Below are 23,505 nucleotides of genomic sequence, written 5' to 3'. Positions count from 1 at the left end.
CCAAAATACACCCCAAATGGGTAAAGGATTTGAGAAGCTCTTTTCCAAAGAAAACATATAAATGGCCAACAGACACAAGAAATAATGTCCATCACCTGCTATTAGAACAATGCAAATTGGAACAATAATAAGATATTACCTCATACCTGTGAGAATAAACATTATTTCAAAATATAAGAAAAATGTTGGAGAGAAGAGAGCCTTTATATTGGTGGAGATGTAAACTGGTAGAGCGAATATGAAAAGCAATAGAGAGAATCCTCAAATTATTTCAAGGTATCCTTAAAAAACAGAAGTTCCACAGACCTGGTTAACCAATTTATTATTTTTCTTGTTAACCAATTTTTGAGTATTTACCTGAAGAAAACAAAAATACTATTTTGAACAGTTATATGCACCCCATATATATTGTAGTATGATACCAGAGTGAGAAGTAATATAAATTTTAATCAACCAAAAACTGAATAAGGAAGATAAACTATATATACAAAATAGGGAAAAACAAAAAGACCAACTTATTGCATTTTCACTAATATGGCAGAACTACAAGATATTATTCTTCTTTAAATAAGCCAGGCAGAGAAAGACAAACATCATTTCACTTGTATGAGGGTACCTAAAGAAATAAAACAAGTGAATCAATTAAATAAAAGAAATATAAACATCTAGACTTTAAGACTAAATCAGTGGTTACCATAAGGGAAGAGAGGAGGGAAATTGGACAAAACAGGTCCTTAAGATGGTGAAGATCAGAATTGGGCTTTTAGTAGTAAATTTAATATAGTTTATACAGATTTACATTTATAATGATACACAGGATCTATATAATATTATAATGCAACATTACTTTGACCAAAATACTACAAAATTAAAATTATAAAAATATAAAGAATATAGAGTATTTACTTCTTAGGGTTTGCAGTTTAATAGAGATATAGAAAAGCAAATTTTTCCAAACACTACCATTAAAAAGGTGAATCTGTGGGTCCGGAGAGATAGAATGGAGGTAAGGAATTTGCCTTTTATGTAGAAGGACATTGGTTCCAATTCTGGCATCCCATATAGTCCCCTGAGCCTGCCAGGAGCGATTTCTGAGCATAGAGCCAAGAGTAACCCCTGATCGCTGCAGGGTGTGACCCGACCCCCCCCCCAAAAAAAATGCTGAATCTGGAGTCAGAGCAATAGCCAGTAAGGAGTTTGTCTTGCATGTGGCTGACCTAGGTTTGATCCCAGCATATGGTTTCCCCAAGCCTACCAGGAGTGATCACTGAGCACCACTGGAAATAACCCCAAAATTAAAAAATAAAATGCTTATCCTTAGCTCAACTAGGGGGGATAGTATTAAGTGGGATGGGGAACACTAGAACATGATGAAGGAAAGCTAACACTCTGGTGGAAGGGGTGGTATTGGAATGTTTTTTGCACAAAACTCTTCTATTATCAGTATTGTAAGTCATGGTGCCACAAACAAAATTTACAACATTTTTTAAAAGCTCAATTGAATTATAAGCCCAAATTACATTTATTTCGTGGTTGTGTCAAATCATGCCATGATTCTTAATAACATTTATTTTAATGAAGTAAATAGCTTTATTTAGGAAATAAGAGGAGAGAGAAGGAAGGAGGGAGAGGAGAGGAAGTCAGAGAGAGAGAGAAAGAGAGAGAGGTATGAGTTACCTGAGTACATGGTACCTGAGCATATGTTACATACATCTCCCCTCTTGAGATATGCACTTTAATACATTCATTATTTAATACTAGCATTAAGTATTGAAGTAGTATTGAAGCTCTTTCCAGCATTAAAGAAGTCCAAGTCCACATTCTCTCCTGAGCATGTATCTCTTTCATTCTTTATATCCTTTCTTCTTCCTTAGAACTTCTAAATTAAACCAGTTTATTTCCAAAACTACATTTACAAAGTAAAGGACGAGAAAGGAAGCACCTCCATGTTAAGATGTGATGACTCTAGAATAGTAATAATTATTACACATTTATAACTAAAATTTATGATATTTCAAACATGAAAAATCCAGTGTACAACCTCCAGAAGACTTTAATATGGACAAAATTAAACTCTGTAGCCCTATCAATATCTTGCTCTGGTCTAGGTGTCTAGTCTTAGTATGCCAGATAGACCAAGAGTTGGAAACCCCTTTCTGTTTTTGTTTGTTTGTTTGTTTGTTGTTCATTTAAAGTGTGGGAGGTCAAAGCAGCTTTGGTTTTATAGTTTTGGAAATTATGTGCTTTATCTGCAAAATACATGTGCCTCAGCAGGCTATTAGGTATAAGTAGATAAAATGGTGATGTGGTCTTTCTGTTTTCTTCCTTGTTATGTTCTTGTTTTTGTAGGGTTAGAAGATAGGAAACTCTCAAAAAAGTTCTTTAGTTGGACTTTTGGGGAGGGAATAAGAGGAAAAAGAGAATGATAGTGAAAAATAAGATCAGAAGGTACTAAAAACAAAACATTGATAACTCTGAAGAAAAAAGCAATTATTTAGATACAAAAATGCTTTATTGAGAAAATACTAGTTTTATCGATCTGGAGTGAAAAGGGAGAGAGAGAGGACACTTTCATGAAGTCACATGTTATGGACTGAAGATTGACAAAGTGCTAGGAACTGAGTACATAGAAATATATTAGGTCCTAATCTAGGTGTAGGGCATATAGAAATGAATGAGATTTGCAACTAAGAGGTTCAATACTGAATATGTTGAGGAAGGGAAACAGCAAGTATGTATGCTAATTTTTCTAATTTTAAGAATTATTAGGATTGTTGGGCTGGAGCGATTCTATAGTAGGTAAAGTACATGCTTTGCACGCTGATCCAGGTTTGATCTCCAGCATCCTATTTGGCCCCCTGAGCACTTCCAGGGGTAATCTGTGAGACTGAGTGACTTGCCTAAAAAGCAAAATAAAAAGGAAATTATTTGGGTTTTAACCATCCAGAGAAAGTCCTAAAATTGGATTAGAGAACTAGTATTTCCAACCCAGAGCAGTTGTATTTAAAATGGAAACTAATTTTGCTGATGTGAATTGGTTGTAATCTATAAGATTTATTTCAGTATCTTAGAACTTGCTTTGTTCTCTCACCACTGCAGGTGTTACAAGCGAAGATATCAAAAAATGCTTTGGAGGCTCATTGGGTATCAGCTATACCTTCACTAAGATACAGACGGAGACTGAAGGAAAATTATCAGGACAACGTTGTACCTATGATGGAGAGATAAATAGTGGCAAGTATTTAATGAATTTTATTTATTACTTATTAGAGTTTAAAAATCTCTGTGCTGGGAGAGGAGACGATGGTTTCCAAACTCCAACTCAAAGAAAGATTATTAGATAATGAGTTTACAAGGGAAAATTTCAACATTTCCTAAGTAAGTGAATATGAAGAGTCATGCATTAATTCATCCATTTATTTCACCCACTCATTCAACGAGTTCTGAGTATTTCCTCTTCATATTGGAGCCACAGAAAATACAGGGATAGACAACTTACAGTGGAGAGGATGAAGTCCATATGAAACAGGTTAAAGTTACTCTCATTGTACTAGTGTCCTGTTCTCTCTGAAACCCTTCCCACTTCCTGCAAACACACATTCACTTGTATATGTCCCTCACCTTTGTTCTCCGCACCCCACATCTTATGGTAATAAACATCTTTATGGTAATAAATTATTATAAATTTCTCATGTTCTATTTAGCCCCCTTGAAATAACCAGCAGAGGACCTATTTCATTGAGCACAGCAAGTTCTGAGTAAACATTTGATGCACAGAAGAATAAATCAACAAATGGGTTGTCTCTTTTCCCAATCTCTCCATCGTTTGTTTGGAAAGGTGCTACCCTTTTGACCTCTTATTTAGATCTGGTCCCTCTATGCCACTTAGGCTGCTTGCAGAGCCAAGCAAAGTAGAAACCTGGGAGACAACCTTAAGAGAGCACCACCTTAGCCTCTAAGCTCAGAAGTGGGGTTTGTCAAATGGTTCTCTGGCTGCTGTTGGGAAAACAGTCTGATGCAGAGCCGTTCTCTGATCACAGATGGTGACAGGAGCAATTCTGTGATAAAGGACATCATTTCCCGCGTGCGTGGTGGCAGTGTTGGCTGGAGTGGTGGCTTGGCACATAACAGCAGCACCATTGCCTACCATTCCTGGGGGAGATCATTAAAGTACAATCCTATTGTTATTGATTTTGAGGTAAGTCTTTTTTGCAGTTGAAAAAGCTCTATGTCCACATGGAATGAAAGTGAAGCAGAGCAGATCATTTCATATTTCTTCTTACGAGCCCATCAAAAAACAAGATTAAATGTAACAGCACCGTAACCTGGTGACTTTCCCCATGCCTGACCATGGGTTTTCATGTCTGCATGACCAAGGCACTGTGTTCAGGGAGCAGAAATTTCCTACCTGTTCTTCCCCTGGAAATGTATTAGGAGTTCCAGACTTTTTTTTTAGGGTTAGATCTCATCCAAATGAGAATAATTCATATTTTTACTTTAAAATGGCCTCTGTACAATGAGAGGCAACGGGAAGGTGACATACTCTTTTGGTAAGAAACCATGTGATAAATGTCAGAATTTGTGGGCAAAAAATATTCTCCACCAGGTTAAGTTGTCTCTAGTCTATCATCATCATCATCTTTCTTTTCTTCCCCTCTACTTTTACTTCTTTTTTGAATCCTCCATGTCCATCTTTTTCTTTTTCTTCTCTCCCTCCTCTTATTTTTTCTCTTTCTTTATTTCCTTCCTTTTTTCCTCCTCTATTTCTCTTCATATTTTGTTTTTAGAACTTTTCAAATAGGCATAAAACGAGTCCTATCTCCAAGCACATAGGAAAACAAGTTGTGGACTAAATAAGGTCATACACTATATATAGTCAGTGGTCCCCTGCTCTAAATTATCGAATCTCCTTCACAAAAGTCTCTGGCTTCAATGATTCTTTTCTAATGAAAAGATTAGAAAACTAAAGCTCTAAACAACCAAGTAAGTTTTTAAGATCACAGAGTTTCTTGTGTGGCAGCACCAGGACTCCAGGCCTTGAACTTTGTTCCAGTTCCCACTTTCCTCTCTTCTACCCTCTTTCTGAAAGCCATGGTTGGCAATCACAATGGGCTCTTTTGCCATATATATCTGAAAATATCTGGGGGTATTTTTGATTTTTTTTCCAGTAGAACATTATTGGTATCTAAGTACTAAGAGGTCAGGATGTTGCCAGACATACTATTATGCACTGGATAGTCCCACAGCAAAGAAATATGGGGTTCCACATGTCAATAGTCAATGTTGAAAAACTCTAAATGGGAGTGTTGTTGATCAATCTTTACTCTCACAAAGATCAACACTGTACTCAAGCTGCAATGAAGTAAATTGTTCTGTCAGTTGTCTACTTCTCTTAATACACTGGAAGGTCCATTAAAACAAGTTATTTGGAGGCCAGTGAAGCAAACTGTGTGTTCTTCTCCATTGTCTCCTGCCCCAGGTCATTTTTATACTCAGATTTAAAATTCCAGGTATGGAGACATTTCTCCTCTTAATCTATATTATCAAGAGCTAAACTAAAAGTCTATTACAATATGTTTTTTTTTCTCTGAAGAAAGAGATCAGCTGGATTATCTGTGATTTCACTTTTTTCCTTCAATAAGTAAGGGACCATTTTCATGCACCTGTAATTCAGTGTCTGAAAACTGCTGTCATCAAGCTACTAGTGAGTTGGGCAAAAACTGTAAAATTTCCATCAAGAGTAATATAAAAAACTTTTCATGGGCAATGGGTAAAACTTTGTGTTTGCCTTCCAAGGTTAAGACAGAGGGACAGTCAGTCATAATTTGGAGAAGACTAAATATTGTCCTTAGGGAAAAAGAGTTTGTGCTGTAGGGTGAGAAAAGCAGACAATTGTTCATTGCTCAAGAACATTTTTATTATGTGGTCTTGAACTAATGAGTTCATTTTTCTAGGTCTGTATTTCCTTGTATGTAAAATAGGTATTATAAAATGTTTTGTCCCAGGCATAGGTATGAGAAGGAGGTAGATAGTCAATCAGTATCAGTTGAGAGAACTAGCTCCTAGATGTAAGACACCTGTTCAACTATTATTAATACAGGGCAGGGCTCCACTTGAACCCTATCTGACTGAAATGCAGTGTCACTTTCCAAGAGGTTGAGTGCTAACCCCAGGAAAAGGAGGTCGCTCTTTGTTCTTGGTCTTTGCCAAGACTGGTACATAGCCAGTCAGGGAACAGCCCTTTCTGTACTGTATCTGATGACAGAGCAAAGTTCCTTGTACTTCCAGGAAGGGGGATGATTCCTGGGGTTGGGACCAGGTGAGTTGAGCCACAGCCCCTGGCCAGTGGCCGAGGTCAGTTTGCACCATTATTTTGTACAGTTTTCGGGGAAGCCATCCATGGAGATGACCAGTGCCCTTCACTGACTTTTGACTAGCTCACACTGTACTGTGACCATTACTCTCTTCTGGGGCCTCCTTTTACTGTCCTATGAAATGTGAGCCCCAGGACAGAACTTTATGAGTGTGTATTAAAGTAGATTGTGTGATAGATGTGCAGAGAAGAGCCATATGGACATGCAATTTGAAAAATACAGACATTTTTACAGTCACCACATCTCACTGATAAAATGGTGCTTGATTTTACATTGTTCTTCCCTTCGTGCAATTTATTTTATATCCTCTACTTCTTTAGACCCCCCCCAAATAATTCTAGGAAGCATGTTGTTTTCCCCAATTTCCAGATAAGAAGGCCCAGACATTGGAAATAGATCAAGGCCACAGAGAAAAGGGGTGAACAGCTTTGATTTAGTTATGACCAGGTGTCAGGCCTCTCCCATCAATCATCTTTCCCCCCCCCCCCCTGCTCAATACACTGGGAGAAAGGCACTGGAACCCTTTCTTCCATGAAGAGGACCTTCTCCTATTCCACTTTGGACACATATATGTCAATCCACCCCCTCAAAGGTCCAGCCAGCTGCACAAGCCAAGATGTCAAGACGAAGAAGCCCAGATAACAGGCATAACTGTAGTGAACCACCTCAGATGCATATGATCAACTCAATGTGGACACACACACACACACATACACACATTGTCCACAGTAACACCAATTCTGTCCATCAAAGACTGCATATTTCTGCATTGAAGGCAGACAATCAGAATTATCCCACCCCATCTCACCCCAAGAACTTGACCCCCATATATTTCTCTCCACATGGCAGACGGGGCAGATAAGTTGGCACAGACAACTCCTAAACACCCTTCTACTTCAGGATTGGGAGCAGCAATCCCTACAGTGGAGAGACTCATATTTAGAGTGTCTCTGTTCTTAACCATAAATCCTGAGCTGATCTCCCTAACCCTTCAAGGGCTGCTGCCCCTGTGAACTGAGTTTGAGTGGCAACAGGCTCTTACTGTGTAACCAGGTCACTTCACCCCAGCAAGATGGAGCAATGTTGATTGTCTGATTCTGGGCTTGTTACAGAACAAAACTTCCAGATGTTGGAAGGGACTGTACTGGGGTTTTGGGAAAGTGGACACAGCTCTGGGAGGAGAGTTCTCTCTTCTTTCTGTGCCCACAGATGCAGCCCATATATGAGCTGCTACGACATACAACCCTGGGACCACTAGAAGTCAAAAGGAAGAACCTGCACCGTGCCTGGGACCAGTATCTAATGGAGTTCAATGCCTGTCGCTGCGGGCCCTGTCTCAACAATGGGGAGCCCATACTTGATGGCACCAGCTGCCGATGCCAGTGTCCACAAGGCTACCAGGGTCTGGCCTGTGAGCAGACAGAACTGACAAGTAAGGAATAATTTGCAGGCTTATTGTTGGCTTGGTTTGGGGTGCTTCATAGTGAGGACTTGGGGATCCCAGTCTCTCGTCTGTTCTAGAAGGCCATACTTGGAGATTTATGGCCAATTTGATACCTCACACTTAGTGGTATTTTTGTTTCTCAATGTTGTGAAAACTTATTCTCAGATGAAAACTCCACTTATCAAGGTATGTAAGACAGTCAGATTCATTCCTGGAATCTTAGTTTCTTGGGGCTGTCACCTAAAATAAACACAAGCTGATTGGCTCTAAGGCATCAAGGGTATTCTGTATCCATATCCAGAAGTTAAAAAGTAAAATTTCATGTGTGGGAAATACTGATTTCTTTTGAGATTCTCAAGAGAAGCTGTTCAAGCCTTTCTTAGTTTTGCTATGTGTGGAGGCCCCTGGTGCTCCTTGGATCAGTGATAGACATTCCCATCTCTACCTCTCTCTTTGAGAGCCTTTACCACTATTTTCTCTTCTATAAACACATCCCTAGAAATAGAACCTAACCTAGATCAACTGGATCTCATGTGCACTTGACTAAATTCCCAAAGTCTTTAATTCTAATTAAGGCCATAACAGGTAACAGATGGAGATGGTTCTGAGAACATGTGTGTGTGTATGTGTATGTGTGTGGTGTGTGTCTGTCTGTCTGTGTGTTCAATCCTCTATAAGTGCAAAAGGTTATGGCTACAAATCAAAAAGTTTAGCTTGCAGCAAATAAAATTTAAACTTACATAGCTACAACATGAACCAACTAATACCTAAGGTTTTTAAACAAGGAGAGAAACAGCCATATTTCTTTTTTGTTTTGTTTTGTTTTTGGGCCACACCCGGTGATGCTCAGGGGTTACTCCTGGCTATGCGCTCAGAAGTCGCTCCTAGCTTGGGGGACCATATGGGACACCGGGGGATCGAACTGCGGTCTATCCTAGGCTAACGCAGGCAAGGCAGGCACCTTACCTCTAGCGCCACCACGCCAGCCCCTCCATATTTCTTTAATGATGAAGAGCCATAGAAACTGGGATGTGTTCCAGTTCCATCACTAACTTACAGTGAGACATTGATGAATTGCTTTTTGTGTATGTGTATGTGAGTAAGAGACAGGTACATATCTTTTCCATCTAAGCTTTTTTTGAACTCCAAAAATCTCTTTATATGCCCCAATCCCTGGCTTCTCATTTTCTATGCAGACTAAAGTGGTGAAATGATGGCCAAAACACATCAGTGAGCAAATCAACTAGGAATGGTTCTCAGTCAGTTATTAAAGGGACAGAAGTATGAGAAACATTTACAAAGAAGTCTGGTTGGGTAAAACTCCAGGTTATAACATTTGAGTTGATAAGATTGTTTAAAGATCAAGAAAGATGAGAGAGATGCTGGTGATAGGCGTGAAACAGAGAAAGTGACTCAGGGGCCTGGATGCAGTGGTAGGGGATTTGCCTTGCACATGTCTGACCTACGATGGACTGAAGTTCGATTCCCCAGCCTCCCATATGGTCCCCATGCCAGGAGCGATTTCTAAGCACATAGCCAGGAGTAACCCCTGAGCGTCACTGGGTATGACTCTAAAACAAAAAAATGAAAAAGTGTCTCAGTTCACTCGAGGAGGAGCCAACGGCATGATACAGATGATATAGATGTTGCCTCTGACCTTTATGAAGTGCTAGGGGAATTAGAAGTAAAGAATCTTAGGCTGGGAGACTCAAAACCAAGATCTAAGATGAAGAGCTAGGAATTTGTGTTTCGAGTCACACACAGTGTTGTTCAGGGATTATTCTTGGCAATGCTTGGGGGACCGTTTGTGGTGCTACAAGTTGAATCATGCTCAGCTGGAAGCAAGGAAGTCATCTTATCCCCTACACTCCCTCTATAATCCTGAAAGCTAGGGATTTTTAGCATTTAGTGGACTCAAGAGGGACAAGTTCAGCCAGAAATGTTGTGTGGAAAGTGATAAAACCATGGTGCTTAAATGTAGCATTTAGACAGGAGGAGAGAAATGATAGCAAAGATAGTTCAGTGAGAAAGGACTGATGTTTGTGGGATGCGGGGAGGGAGGAATATTCACTAATATAGAAATTGTGGAAAAAATTTATAATCTGATGGATGGTGGGATAAAATAGCTTCCAGGTCCCTTTCTTCTGTTTCAGGAATGAGTCTTTAAACTAAAAGAAAACAGCATGATGAACCTAAAATTCACTTACATTTGAAAGAAATCATAGATATTAATTTCTTTAGAATTTTAGGCAGATAGTCAACCAGTAAACCTGGCATGTAAATGAAATAGTGTTGGGGTATCATTTCCTTACTAGGAGGGCAGCTTTAACAGGAGCCTCTGGTATTGATGAGTGATTGAATGCCAGAGTATCCCAGTTCCATGTTGGCATCTTCAGTTGACATAAAGACTAAGTCTCTCCTGTGCTAGCCAAAGAGAGTGCAATTTGGGTAGGTCCTACAAGCTCCCTGGTTTGTATGTGGGACTGATAGCCCAGAGATTTCTTGATTTTTTTCCAAGAAGAATGTGGACTGGGTTTCAACCTCATTTCCCCTACTTGTTAGGCAACTGACCAAAGTTGGTGGGGTTGGGGGCGCAAAGTTCAAAGCACTGAAAAGAAAACAAACCCTTAACTCTCCATGTGCATGAACTCAGTTGTTTCTCCATGAACCTGATGAGAAAGATAAACACCATTATCAGCTTCAATTTGCAGATGATGAAACAGCGAGAGGGTAAATGATTGCAAAAAGTCCCTGTCTTGAGTGTGTCACTTCCTGGGTATGGATCCATGTGGCCTGATGTTAGATCCAAGTGCTGAACTATTATGTTCCTTAAACAATGTTCTAAGAATAAGGAAACTGAGAGAATAGGATCACAGGGTCTGAAATAATGGTAGTGCTAGTCATTTTTGAGAATGAAAATTATATTAATGATTTTTTCCCATCCTGGATTACAGTGACAGATATGTGTCCTGTGTGGGTAACTGTACCCCTCCTAGAGTCCTCAGGGCCAAAGACTGGCTTAGATACCAGTCTACAAATAAGAGACAGAAAGAACAGGAGTTCAGACTTCTGAGGTCTGCCAGGCCTAGTACTGGTCTCTGAAATAGTTGTGCTGAGTGGAATATATATAATAGGCATTGAGAAGGGGAAACTCTGTACATATTTGGGGAGCTGTGGATTAGGACAGAGGGTGGGGTCCTTCCCACAAAACTTCATTACTTGTGAAAACTACATTATATCCAGCTGGTTGCAAGGAGCTTATGTGTGCTCTATTAACCATGTTCCAAGTGGAGTGTGGCCTTCGGGTGGCTTTGGGGCTATCAGATTGAACTTTCAGGGTGACAGATTGATCTGGCAAGAACATCTAAGTAGGGAGTCTGCCACTTCACAGAAACTCAGTTGTAGGTCCTTAGCGATTTTCTCAGCAGTACTTTTCGGGAGACCCAGTCACAGAAAAGGGATATTGGGACAGACATCCCCACTGTGACACTCCACCAGGGAGTATAATTACAGAGCTCAAAGAGACCTATAGATTATCTAATCAATGACACAAATACTGGGATCTTGGGGTCTTGAAAGATGCCCAAAGGGAGGTGGGTGAGCCTGATAAAACACCCCAGCTTTAAACAGAATGACTCTGGTTCTATCAGACTTCTAAGGCAGGGTTCATGTAAGATTTCATTTAGGAATAAAAGCATTTGTGGGAAAATGATGATGGAGTAGCCCTTGGCACTGTCTGGATTAGCCCATCTTTCTCATTTTATAGAAGGGTCAACTCAGACAGAGAGGAGATCAACTTGTCCAGAGGCAGTAGCGGGCTGCAGCCCTCTGATTGTGGAATGGAAGAGAGCTAGGCTATGGGAAATGTTCAGTGTCAAGTATATGCAGAATATCTGCCCCTTTCCTGTGGTCCTTAGTCTATGGATCTGAGTGTCTGGACCCACCTCCTACAAACCCAGGCAGTGATACCCATCAGTTTGTTGGGTCATAGTGGTGTTGATCTCTCCCTATCTCTGCATGCCCAGCTGTGCTGTGCTCCCTGCTTGTCTCACCCTCCAGTGGCTACGTGTCATTCTTGCAGAGCTGTGGTCTGCCTGCTTTTCTCCGCTATCCATCTTCCATGGAACCATGGATTCCAATTTCATCAGATGGGCTCCCAGTGGCCTCATCCTACTCCATTCAGAGTTTCAAATTAAGTGTAAGGTGGCAAGCAGAGAGGTCTTGGTTGACTAGTCTAAAGCATTTTTCCAAGGAGGGGTTGCTGGCCATTGAAGGGCAATGGCAGGAGTGTGTGGGGTTGGAGGAAATCCCTCCTGCTTTTTAGATACTAAATTCCCCTCCCTGTGGTATTTTCTATACAGAATCCAAGGCAGATGGTCACTGGAGCTGCTGGAGCTCCTGGTCAACTTGCAGATCAGGCACCCAGGAAAGGAGGAGAGAGTGCAACAACCCAGCACCCCAGAATGGAGGAAATTCTTGTCCAGGGCGGGGAGTGCAGACACAAGCCTGCTGATGACCTCTACAGAGTCAGCAACACTCACCAACTACACTGGCAACTGGATTAAAGACTTCTGCTGTGGAGGAAAAGGAAAATCAGCAAGGACTTAATTCTGCCACTCGTGGGCCCGAGTTCAGACTATTTCAATCATGGTTCTCTTACACATAAAGTTCAGTCATTCGACACCCAGGAATTAAGTGCTCTCTGGAGACTTATCCATGCTTACAACACTTAGGGTCATTCACAAAAGAGAAAGAATGAAAACTTCAGTCCTAGATGAACTTCCAAGATATTCAAAGAATAAGGCAGGCAGATGTTCTTGAAACAATCAATGACTAATCAAAGTAGGATGAGAATCCTTGATATTGGCATCTGTACCTCCATAGAACTATTGCTGACTGGGAGGATAAGCAGACACACCGGAATAATGAGGGAAAAAATGAAGATTGACTTGAGTTTTTTCTATGTACTTTATTTGAGGCCAGCATGTTCTCAGATTCAATCAATCATCCTTGTTTGCATGAATTCTTACCACAAGCATCATGAGCCTATCAATAGCTTTCTTACAGTCACATCTTTTCCCTCACGCTTAATAATGATTAGACTACCTATTGTGACTAGAACCTGTCTGTTGCCTCTCTACAGATGCTCATTCTGAGGCCATAAATTAGTTTTGCTGGGAATAAGCACAACAGTCCCAGAGAGCAGGAAAGCTTTAAATGGAGAGAAAACAAATGCCATTTGTGGATGCAGTGAGGGTCAGAATTCAAGAATCAGTTCACCACTTATGTAGACCTGCATGTAGTATGCACAATTCATAATCATAAGGTTCCCTGATTTATCTTGGTGACAGTTGCTTATATATCCCCCACAAGATCAGCTCTTATTCCCACATTCTTCCAATCATGCCTCACAGAGAACAGATACTATGCTATATGGAATGTCATGTATAAGTAGAAACCTAGTATCTATTCTCCAGATTGTGTGCTTGGTGTTTAAATCTGCATTTTCAGTGCATAATCTCTAGAAACTATGTCTTCCTACTTGTGAATCCACTCATATAGATACTCCCATATTTCCTGAATCTTCAATCCTCTTAGACAAACAATAAGACTTACTCTTATTCATTCAATAAAATCTAAGTGAAATATTTAGAAGGAGAATTAGGGCCACAGAAAATTAATTACTAAGTTAATGTCAAAATGTGTTACATGAAGAATTTTTGACAGAAGCCAGGAAGTTTTCAATTCTACAACTGTGTTATGTTGAGTAAAAATACATAGACATATGGAACCTGACCATATCTAGAAGGACTTTTGAACTGACAAAGACTAGTAGGGTTGAAAGGGTGTATAGCTTTAAGACAGCACAGGAATTCATCATTAAATGATGTTTGAAGGTGAAAAAAAATAAGGGTAATGTTTATGTGTGTAGGGAGTGGGAAGATAGTCAATATAAACAAAATGTTTATATATATTTTAAACAAAAATATAAATAAAATAAATATAGCATTCTGGCTAATATATGATGAATGGTTGGTATTTTTGCTAATCATTAAAGCTTATAATTAGAAATGTATTTCTTATTTGTTTGCTTTGGTTTTGGGGACACACCCAGAAATGCTCAAGGATTATTTCTATCTCTGCACTCAGATATCACTCCTGGTGGGCTTAGGGGTCTATTTGAAATGCTCAAAGTTGGCTGACTGGAAGGCAAGCATCCTACTTGCTACTATCACTCTGGCCTCTAGAATTTGATTTATGAACTCTTTAGATCTTCTACTGGAAAGAAGAAATAAACTTTTTTGGAATAGTATCTTAATTTAAGCACCATGATTGCAAACATGTTTGTAGTTAGGTTTCAGTCATAAAAAGAACACCCCCTTTCACCAGTGCAACATTCCCATCACCAATGCCCCTCAATTTCCTCCTCCCCCACCCCCTGACTGTCCTCAAGACAGAAATTTTATTTCTCTCACTCATTACCATTGTCATGAGAGTCTTTAGTGTAATTATTTCTCTAACTGCACTCACCACTCTTTATGGTAAGCTTCATATCATGAGCCGGTCCTTCCGGCCCTCATCTCTGGACATTATTACAATAATGTCTTTTATTTTTCTTAAAACCCATAGATGAGTAAGCTTCTCTCTGACTTAAGAAATAAAAATTTTAATGCTCCTCATGCTGTCTTTAATTTACTTTTAAGTTAATTTATATTAGCAATTATATTTGTAATTTATATTTTATTAGTAATTTACATTAGTGATTGATCTAATTTCTTAGTTATATGCTAGAAAGAGATGTAAGTTAGAGCAGTTGGGCCAAGTAGTCAATTTACAGAGAATACTAAAGTTTGATATAAAAACAGCAGTTCTGTCCCTGACTGCACATTACAGTTACTTGGGAAATATTTAAAACTCTGATGTGTGGAGGCTGCACCTCATGTCAATTATATTTGAATTTCTGGAAAGTGGGAGAGAGATATTAATAATTTCCAAAGTTTCACTGGTTCATAAGGCATCAATCTCAAACCCTAAACCATGGGTGTCCCCTGAGTACCACCTGCTATGGCCCTCGATGCTCATAGCATCACTGGGTCTGAACAACACAGCTTCATGTGGCACAAGACACTTACTATCAGGCAAAATTACTGGACTGAACATTGCTGGGTGTGGCCTTGAGGTCTCCAATCTCTACCTGCCCACCTCACTGGGTTCAATGAAATAATATAGAAAGTTCCTTGGATTTTCAGGCAATGATGATGAAAAAGCTCAAGGTCCTGTTCCCTGGCCCAGTGGAAGCCTAAGCCTCAGGGAAGCTTTTCTGTATTGTTGCAACTAGTTCACCAAGGGTCTGTTCTTGGAGCCCCATTCCACAGCTAAGGAAACTGAGTATCAAGGAGCCTAGTGAGTCACATGGCTGGGGGAACAGAGTAGGATTTGAATCCCCACCCAGACAGAGCAGAGACCTGTAGAATGGTGTGTGTGTGTGTGTGTGTGTGTGTGTGTGTGTGTGTGTGTGTGTGTGTGTGTGTGTGTGTGTGAAGAAACTAGAAACCAGGGGGACTTCTTAAGAGGTAATGGGGATTCAGGGCTTGTCTGGATCCCCTGAGAACTGACAGCACCTCCCCAAAGCTGGATTCTTGCCATCTGGTGAGCACAGCAGCCCCGTTTCTGCTCAGTTTCCAAAATGAACATACAGCAGCGGTGGCAGCAAGAACCACAGCCTCCCCTCAACCCCCGCAGAGCAGTGCCTCCCTCCTCCCCAGTGACCAGGGCTCACAAAGCAGAGGCGGACGCCTCGCTGAGCTTTCTCCCGGAGGTCCCTGCCCAGGCAGATTCATCATCGCAGGTTTTATAGAGAGTGGGTGTAAAACACGCTTTACAGATACCATCTTCAGCCTGACAAGGTGTCTTTTGAAAAGTAAATTAATGACAGAATGGAAAGCATTAAGGAGAGGCTGGCTTTTATGCTTCTTTGAGATAGGGGACAATCTGCGGAGGTCAGAACACCCCATGAATCTCTGCAGAAATATCAGCCTTTAGGGCAGAGCAAATGGACAGAGAGGAAGGGGATCGCTTCCCAGACCCTGCAGCAGACAGGACAGATGGGGGCAGAGGGGCAGCAACTAGAGGAGGCCCCTCTTCTACAGACAGGATCCAAGGTTGCAGCCTTTTTTCTTGGAAAATGAGGGACACACACACACACACACACACACACACACACACACACACACACACGGGAGGGCTTGTGTCAGACTCTGTGCTAAGTGTTGGGCTACAAAAAAAAGAAAGAGACGTATTCTAGCCTTGAAGGAAGCAGAGTCTGGGATCTTGAGAGATAGTACAGAAGATAAGGTACGTACAGTTGCAAGTCAGCCCTTGATAGGGTTGACTGATGGAGGGATTGGAGGATGAGGTTTTTCCCCTCCAGCTCGGAGCACGGGTCTGCCACCCTGTTCAGCTGGCGGTTCTCAGGTGAAGCGGCGGGTAAAAGGCTAACAGACAGTCAGGCTTGTGAAAATATCAGCTTTATTCGGAGGACAAGACTGAAGCCAAAAGTCTCAGCATCAGTTCCAGCCAAAAAGCCCCTCGCCTTCCACAGACTCTTGCTTTTATCCCCCAGGATCAGGTACTACCCAACGGTGGGATCAGGTACCACCCAATGGTGGGAGCAGAATCAGGTACCACCCTAGGGTGGGAGCAGAATGACAGGTCACACCCTAGGGTAGGGCACAATCACTGATAGGATAGGGTCAGTAACATAATAATCCCACTGAAATGTTTATATACACAACATTTACCTTACCTGTAACCAAGCCCAGCAAAAATCCCAGCCCTGAAAGGTCCCTGAGCAGAGTCAGGAGTAAGCCCCTATGCACTTCCAGGTATGATCCAAATCAGTCCTACCCCCAGGAAAAAAAGAAAAGAAAGTTGAGTCTAGTGAGTCTAGTGTCTTGTTGAGTCTAGGCTGAGAATATTGTGAATGATTCCTTCCTGGCAGAAAATCCCTGAGGCCAGATGGTAAACCCCGATAAGGGAATCAAGGAAAGCCAGCCTGAAGGAGGAGAGCAAGAAAAGAGGATGGGGGACTGGATATCTCTTAGAGGAACAGGCACATTTAGAGTCATTGAGATGTGGGGCTGGAAGGTACATCTGGTCAGTTATTGCTCATGAGCTTTGGTGGATGAGATGGTCTTCCTCCAGCTGGAAAGGAGGAGTGCTGAATCTAGATTTTTCATTTGGTCTCTGGGGCTTTCCAGGGAGCCAATTGCCTTTATTCCTGCTTAACTCATGTGCTCCCTGGTTGCCCGAAAGCTCCCCATGATAAAGCCCAGTTGTGTTTGGTTTTTGAGTTATACCAAATGGTGCTCAGGGACCACTCTCAACATTGATCAGTGGTGCCAGGGATTGAACCTGCATTCAAAGCATACACTCAGTCTTCTGAGATCCAACATTTCACTTCATTTCATTTCTCGTCTTCTCTTCCTTCTTCTATTTCATTTTTTCTTTTTTCTCTTTCTTTTTCTTTCTTTCTTTCTTTCTTTCTTTCTTTCTTTCTTTCTTTCTTTCTTTCTTTCTTCCTTCTTTCTTTCTTTCTTCTTTCTTTCTTTCTTTCTTTCTTTCTTTCTTTCTTTCTTCTTTCTTCTTTCTTCTTTCTTCCTTCTTTCCTTCTTTCTTCCTTCCTTCTTTCTCTTCCTTTCTTTCTTTTTTCCTTTCTTCCTTCTTTCTCTCTCTCTCTCTCTTTCTTTCTTTCTTTCTTTCTTTCATTTTAATTTTGGGGATACACCAACATTGCTCAGGGACTACTCCTGGCTCTGCACTCAGGAATCACTCCTGGCAGGCACTGGAACCATTTGGAATGCCAGCGATCCAACTTGAGTTAGACACAATCAAGGTAAATCCCCTACTTGCTGTGCCCTATTGCTTGGGCCCCTGAGTTCCAACATTTTAAATTGTATTCACAAATTCCCTTTGATCTGAACCAATGTCTCACTGCATCTTCATCTCTTTTATCAGACTCTATGAATAAATGAAGCTAAAAATTTACTAATATGATCTACAAAGGTCCAACCTCTGACATCATTCATTTCTTTTCACTCATTTTTCCCAGTCTTGCTACCCTAACTACTAGGCCTTCTGGATGCCCCTCTTGTCATTGAATTTCCTAATGCCACATGATCTTTGCACTGGCGATTGACCCTGTCTGAGATGCTCCTTTCCCAAATGATCACATGCAAGATTCAATTTGTTGCTCAAACACTACCCCTTGACTTATTTATCTGTTCTGACATGTATCACTACCAGAGAAGGCAGAGTTTGCTCTTTTTTCCCCCTCCCTCCTCATTAAAAATGCAAGTATCTTCATAGCTAAATGTCAGTACCTGGGACTCTGGGGATGCTATTTCATGCAAGATAGAAACAAATCTGAGCATTCCTAGGTTCTCCCAAAATAGCCGACTAAATTTTACCCAATGGAAAGATTCTGCTTTCTGAAAGTGGAAGTTAGACTGATGCCGTTCTCATGTTCCTCTGTGTTACAAGGGAAGGTTGTGAATCGGTGAGAGGGCACTTCAGGACAAGCATCCATACAGGATTCTTGCAACTTGAATTGCTAGGGAGAGCCCTACCTCATATTAGAGGCCATATACATTCCAGAGAAAACCTGCCCTTTCCACCTTAGTGAAGGATGAGCTATCACAGCAGGTTAAAAGTCCTGTACCACAGGGTCAGAGAGATGGTACAGCATGTAAGGCACTTGCCTTGCAAACAGCTGACCCAGATTCCATTCATGGTACCACATATAGTCTCTTAAGTGCCATTAGAAGTAAGCCCTGAGTACTGTTGGATATATTTCTTCCCCCCAAAATCCTATTTCATGACCGTGGGGCTCTTCCCCACCTTACAGAAAAATAAAGAAAAATGTTTTCCTTCTATATTAACAGCTTTAAAATGTGAGATAAATTCTGCTATCCGAACTGTCTTTTTTTTGTTTTGTTTTGTTTTGTTTTGTTTTTTTTTTTTACAAATGGACTTTGCTTTCTGGTGGCATGATACATGTGTGACGGATCTATTTATCCATTCTATTTCTTTAGAGATAGCCATGAAGAAGTGTTATCTATTATTTGTCTCTCACCCCCATTCCCATTTTCCTAACCAAGCATGTGGAGCAAGCTGCTGATGGATGGAGAGTGGCTGGGATAAAAGAGGCCCGAATCAGATAGTTTTCAGGATAGGAAGGAACTGGCTTATTAACAAGGAGGCCCGCCTCAAAAGATGCTGCAGGGAAAGGCGGATGGAGCAGCAGACAATGGCCAGTGATGGATGAAGGAACACCTAGGGTTGCCAGGTGTAAAGGCGAGATAACCAGTGGGCTGCAGCCACTGATAATGGGAGTGCCCAGCTTTGCAGAGGCCTCCTGCTTGGAGGTGAAAGTCAGAGCAGCGCTCAGTTCCCTCTGATGATCCTCTAAGAGTCCCCCTTTGCACTCATGCTTCCTAAACCCTTCTTTTCTTTGCTGGAAAATGCAATTTACCTGCTCACAGGGAGGCAGAGGCTAGGCAGGGTTTTGCAAATGGCCCGAAGACAGGTTGACATGTCCAGCCTCTAAGTCAGAGATGGCAATTTGGTCTTCCCCATTAGCCAGGATCTTTGGGGTGATTGGTAGTGTTTTCGCATGTTCCAGCACTCTGTTTTCACACTCCCCCCCCCCATGTTCTAATAAAAACAATAAGGCACAGAGCTGAAAAGGGACTTGATCCAGGCCACTTAGCCAAGGAAGTCATGGCATCAAGTCTTGCCCTTCTGTAGACCCACAAGATCCTCAAAACAGTTCTTTGCTATAGGCAAGCCAGGTTTTTTTTTTTGTTTTGTTTTGTTTCATTTTGTTTTGGGAGGGGAGTGCTCTCTGTGACTCCGGTATGCATATGACAGGTGGCAGGCACTCACAGGTTAGTGAAACTGGGATTGGGTCTGCTGCGGCAGAAGTTAGGGAGCACCAAGGTGACAGCTTCAGACAGGGGTGATTCTGCCACTTCTAAACTCTGCATTCTTGGGCAAATGGCTCAATCTCTCTAAGGCTCTGTCTTGTCCCCTGTCAAAGGCAGATAATAAACCCTTCCTCTTGCAGACATTGAGAGGATTAAGCTGGATTAGATGTATGAAAGTTCTTTGTAACCGGTAATGCCCTCTGCAAATATTAGTTATTATGCTGTTACATTTTCCCTTAATAACCTAGAGCAGGGGAGAGAAAAAGCCCTCCACGTCCTTTATTAAGACATCTCCTAGGGGCTAAGCCATGTGGTGTGTTTCTTGTTCTCATGGGGTAACAGTAGTGATGGGTTTTGCCCTGAAATGTCTTGAAAGCAATTTTCAATGATTACAGAACAATGTAAACAAGCAATGTAGGTGTTTAGAGTACTCCCAGAAATGATGGTGACAGTGGCAGCTAACAGCAGAGTGCTGATTTGTCCAAGGTAGAGTTAAAGTACAATTCATACAAGGCCCACGCACCCCAAGAGGTACCACCACGCACCTGCTCCTTTAACAGCTAAGGAAGCAGGATAGATAGGCACATCACATACATCAGGTCACAAAAATACCATGTTACAGAGCTAGGCACTGTCTTCAGTGCAGGCAGAAAGACCAGAGAATATGCTAACAGACTCTCTTCCTCTGTACACTGTTCTTCCTCTGGTGCTCTGGACATTTCCTCTGGTGCTCCTGACTTCTGAAAGCCTCAGTAGTAGAATGAGGTTGATTATGCAAGAAATAAGATGCAAAGGTTAACTTAATATACAGAGAAATCTGATTTCGTGGAAATATTTTAAAAACACAAGATTTCTGCAGCTTCAAGTACACTATGCCAGGCTGTCATACTTAGGGTTTGGTGGGCATTGGAGATTCAATCAACTCATAGTGGTCAGGAGATGGCTCACAGGGCTGAAACATGCACCTTGCATTCAGTGTAGCTTTAAGGCCAGAAATGAGTTCCAGGTTCTGAGCACAGCGGGGTGTGTGTGTGGGCTCCAGATTTTTAAAAATCCATAGATAAAAATGAGGTGGGTCTGCTACTGGGAGATCTTTTGTTTTGTTCATCTAAATTACTTGCTCATGAAGTTGGAGATATAGTAGAGCAAGTAGAACCTTGCACATTGTTGACTTGAAGTTGATCCTGCCACCACTTATGGTCATTGAGTTTAGCCAGCAGTAAGCCCTATGCACAAATGAATATGGCCCCAAACAAAAACAACTGAAAAATAAAAGAAATAAGCTTCTCAATAATGTGTCCCACTTTTGCAACTGACTGAGCAGGACTGACCTTGGTTTCCTCACCACATGTCTGTGTGCTTCTCCAGCTGGTCCTGTCTGCAATCACAGATTTTTTGCTGCCTTCCTCTGTTCAAGCTTTCCTGTTGACTTTTGGCAGTCCCCGAGGGCCAATATCAAGATCCCCCAAAGTGTTCTCAACCCCAATCTGACATCAGCTATTATTCTTGCCTCTTCATTTCACCTTTCTTAGGTAATCATTCCCGACAGAGCCTTAGGGTTCTGTAAAAGACCTTCCCAGACATTGCTTCTGTGAGGTGCCCCCATTTTACTGGTTTCTGTGCCCCAAACCTCATGAGATCACTCATCTCTGAACGTTTCTCACCCATCAGGGATATTCCTACCCTCAGGCCCACTCATCTCCCTTTTATGAGTTCGCAACTCAGATGTCTCTGCCTGCTCCTAGTCCTGACCAGGGAACCCAGACTACATCTATTCAGCCACAGACCCCCATTTCTGCCTTTGCAGAATTAGGGGATGATAAATGAATCCATTATTGTACGTTGTCTACAAAGCTTGGAAACATTGGCAAGTACACAGAATGTCATTAAGGACCTCTTCAATCTGTAAAACAAAATATTTCTCCATCAATATGCTACTCACAAAAGTCCCCACGGAGACCTGGCCTGGGTCCCATGGTCTTCCTAGGCCAGATCCACCCCCAAACTCTCTTGGGATAATTTCTGAAGTGGTGAGGAATAGGCCAGTGTGTTCATTTATCTGTAAAACATAGGTGACATTTCCCACCTCAACTCCAGGTAGCTCTTAGAGGGTTCTACCAAGAGGGCGAGGTGCTCTCTCCCAGCCTTAGAATTTGAGCTGGCCTCTCAGACACAGCTCCATCATTGTGAACATCACTTCCTACAAGTCAGCTGATGATTGCATTAATATCCACACAGGCAGAGCAAGATTAAATGAGATAATGCAGGTTAAAAGACTTCATAAACTGAGCCACAGTCTATAATTGGCAGCTATTATTATTATTTCTATTGTTAAAATAATGATGCTAGTTAGTATTCCCATAGAAGGTGATTAGCCCAAGGTCATGTAGGGAGGAAGTGTGGGTGAGGAGTTCACAATTTTAGACTTTCCTGCTTTTGGAGGTGAGATTTTTCCACCAGCCCCATGAACCACTCTGTGTTTGAGCTGCCAGGACCATTGCCAAGTGACACTGCTAGACAGTTAGCCCCCTACCTGGTGTCCTGGGGACACCAATGCACTTCAAATTGCCAAGGTTTTCAAACACCACACTTTGCATTTATTTTTGTTTAATTCTTCCAGTATGTTTCAGTCTCCTCCAAAATGCATTTGTTTGCAAAAAGAGCCACGAGGGGAAATTCAGCCCACAAATAAGAATATAATTATTGCACAGTTTAGCAGTGGCTGGGCGTCACCCGGGTATTCACGGGCACACTGCAATTCAATTGTCTCTCCTTCCAGACCGTATTTAATAGGATAAACAATTTCTGCTAAATGCAATAAATGTGAACCTGGGCTGTCATCTCCATAATCAACTCAAATTTCCCATTAGAAGTGGTGGCTGTGATTGAGATTCAGAATTTAATTTGGTGGTGCCTGCTTCCACGTGCTCCTGTCGTCTTCCTGGACTTTCCCATCAACCAAAGACAGAACCACTCTCTGCCCGTCTCTGGGGAATCTTAAAAGAAGATAGATTATAACTCAAGAAAATTATACAGCCCTAGTTTAATGAAAGAGATAAAACATTATTGGATTAGCCTGTTGGAATAACGGTGGACGGCAAAGCAATAATACCCAGCCAAACAAGGGCCCAGAATCATAGGCTTGATTGCAGGGATGCAGGAAAGCAGACAGGATGGCTAGGTTTGCTGTAACATGAATAGGTGGGAGAATCAGCTCCTTCCGGTGATGGCTTTATACTCACTACCAGAGCTGACTGAGTTTAAGCAGTAGAGGACAGTGATAGTAGCTTTGATTCATGGGCTAGGTTCTTAGGTCCCGTATGGAGCTCAGAGGCAAACTCAAAGCAGATGAGATGTTGGAAAACAAATAGGTTTAAAATGAAGAAGATGTACCAATTCACCTTCCAATCATTGTTTTCCCCACTGACTTGATTTCAACAAATTTCCATAAAGTCTGAATTGAAGATGGGAACAGTGGTCACACTAAGTACCATGACTGGCTCATGGTAATTGTTCAATAAATACCAAGTACTAGCATTGACCAAGGCAATGTACTCAAGAGAGGAACACTTTACTGTTGATTCATTATTGGGTACTTGTTATGTGCAGGTCATTGCTAGGAGAATGACTTCCAGCATTGTTCTGGCAAATGTGAGCAACACAAAATGTTCTAGATGAGCAAAGTGAGAGTCATCAAGAG

At 41.5% G+C, this 23,505-nt stretch overlaps 1 protein-coding gene across 1 annotated transcript in view; it reads left to right on the top strand.

Moving 5' to 3' along the window:
- The window catches only part of C8A (complement C8 alpha chain), a 67,970-nt gene extending 55,379 nt beyond the window's left edge, over nucleotides 1–12,591 (top strand). The window contains exons 8-11 of the mRNA XM_049774605.1: nucleotides 3,100–3,234; nucleotides 4,041–4,198; nucleotides 7,584–7,806; nucleotides 12,180–12,591. Coding sequence (XP_049630562.1) covers nucleotides 3,100–3,234; nucleotides 4,041–4,198; nucleotides 7,584–7,806; nucleotides 12,180–12,331 — 668 coding nt within the window. The 3' untranslated portion in view covers nucleotides 12,332–12,591. The remainder of the gene's footprint in view (nucleotides 1–3,099; nucleotides 3,235–4,040; nucleotides 4,199–7,583; nucleotides 7,807–12,179) is intronic.
- Nucleotides 12,592–23,505: the final 10,914 nt, after the last annotated feature.

The sequence above is a fragment of the Suncus etruscus genome, chromosome 6 (genome assembly GCF_024139225.1).
Source record: "Suncus etruscus isolate mSunEtr1 chromosome 6, mSunEtr1.pri.cur, whole genome shotgun sequence".
NCBI lineage: Eukaryota > Metazoa > Chordata > Mammalia > Eulipotyphla > Soricidae > Suncus > Suncus etruscus.
This window is presented reverse-complemented; position numbering and strand designations above follow the sequence as displayed.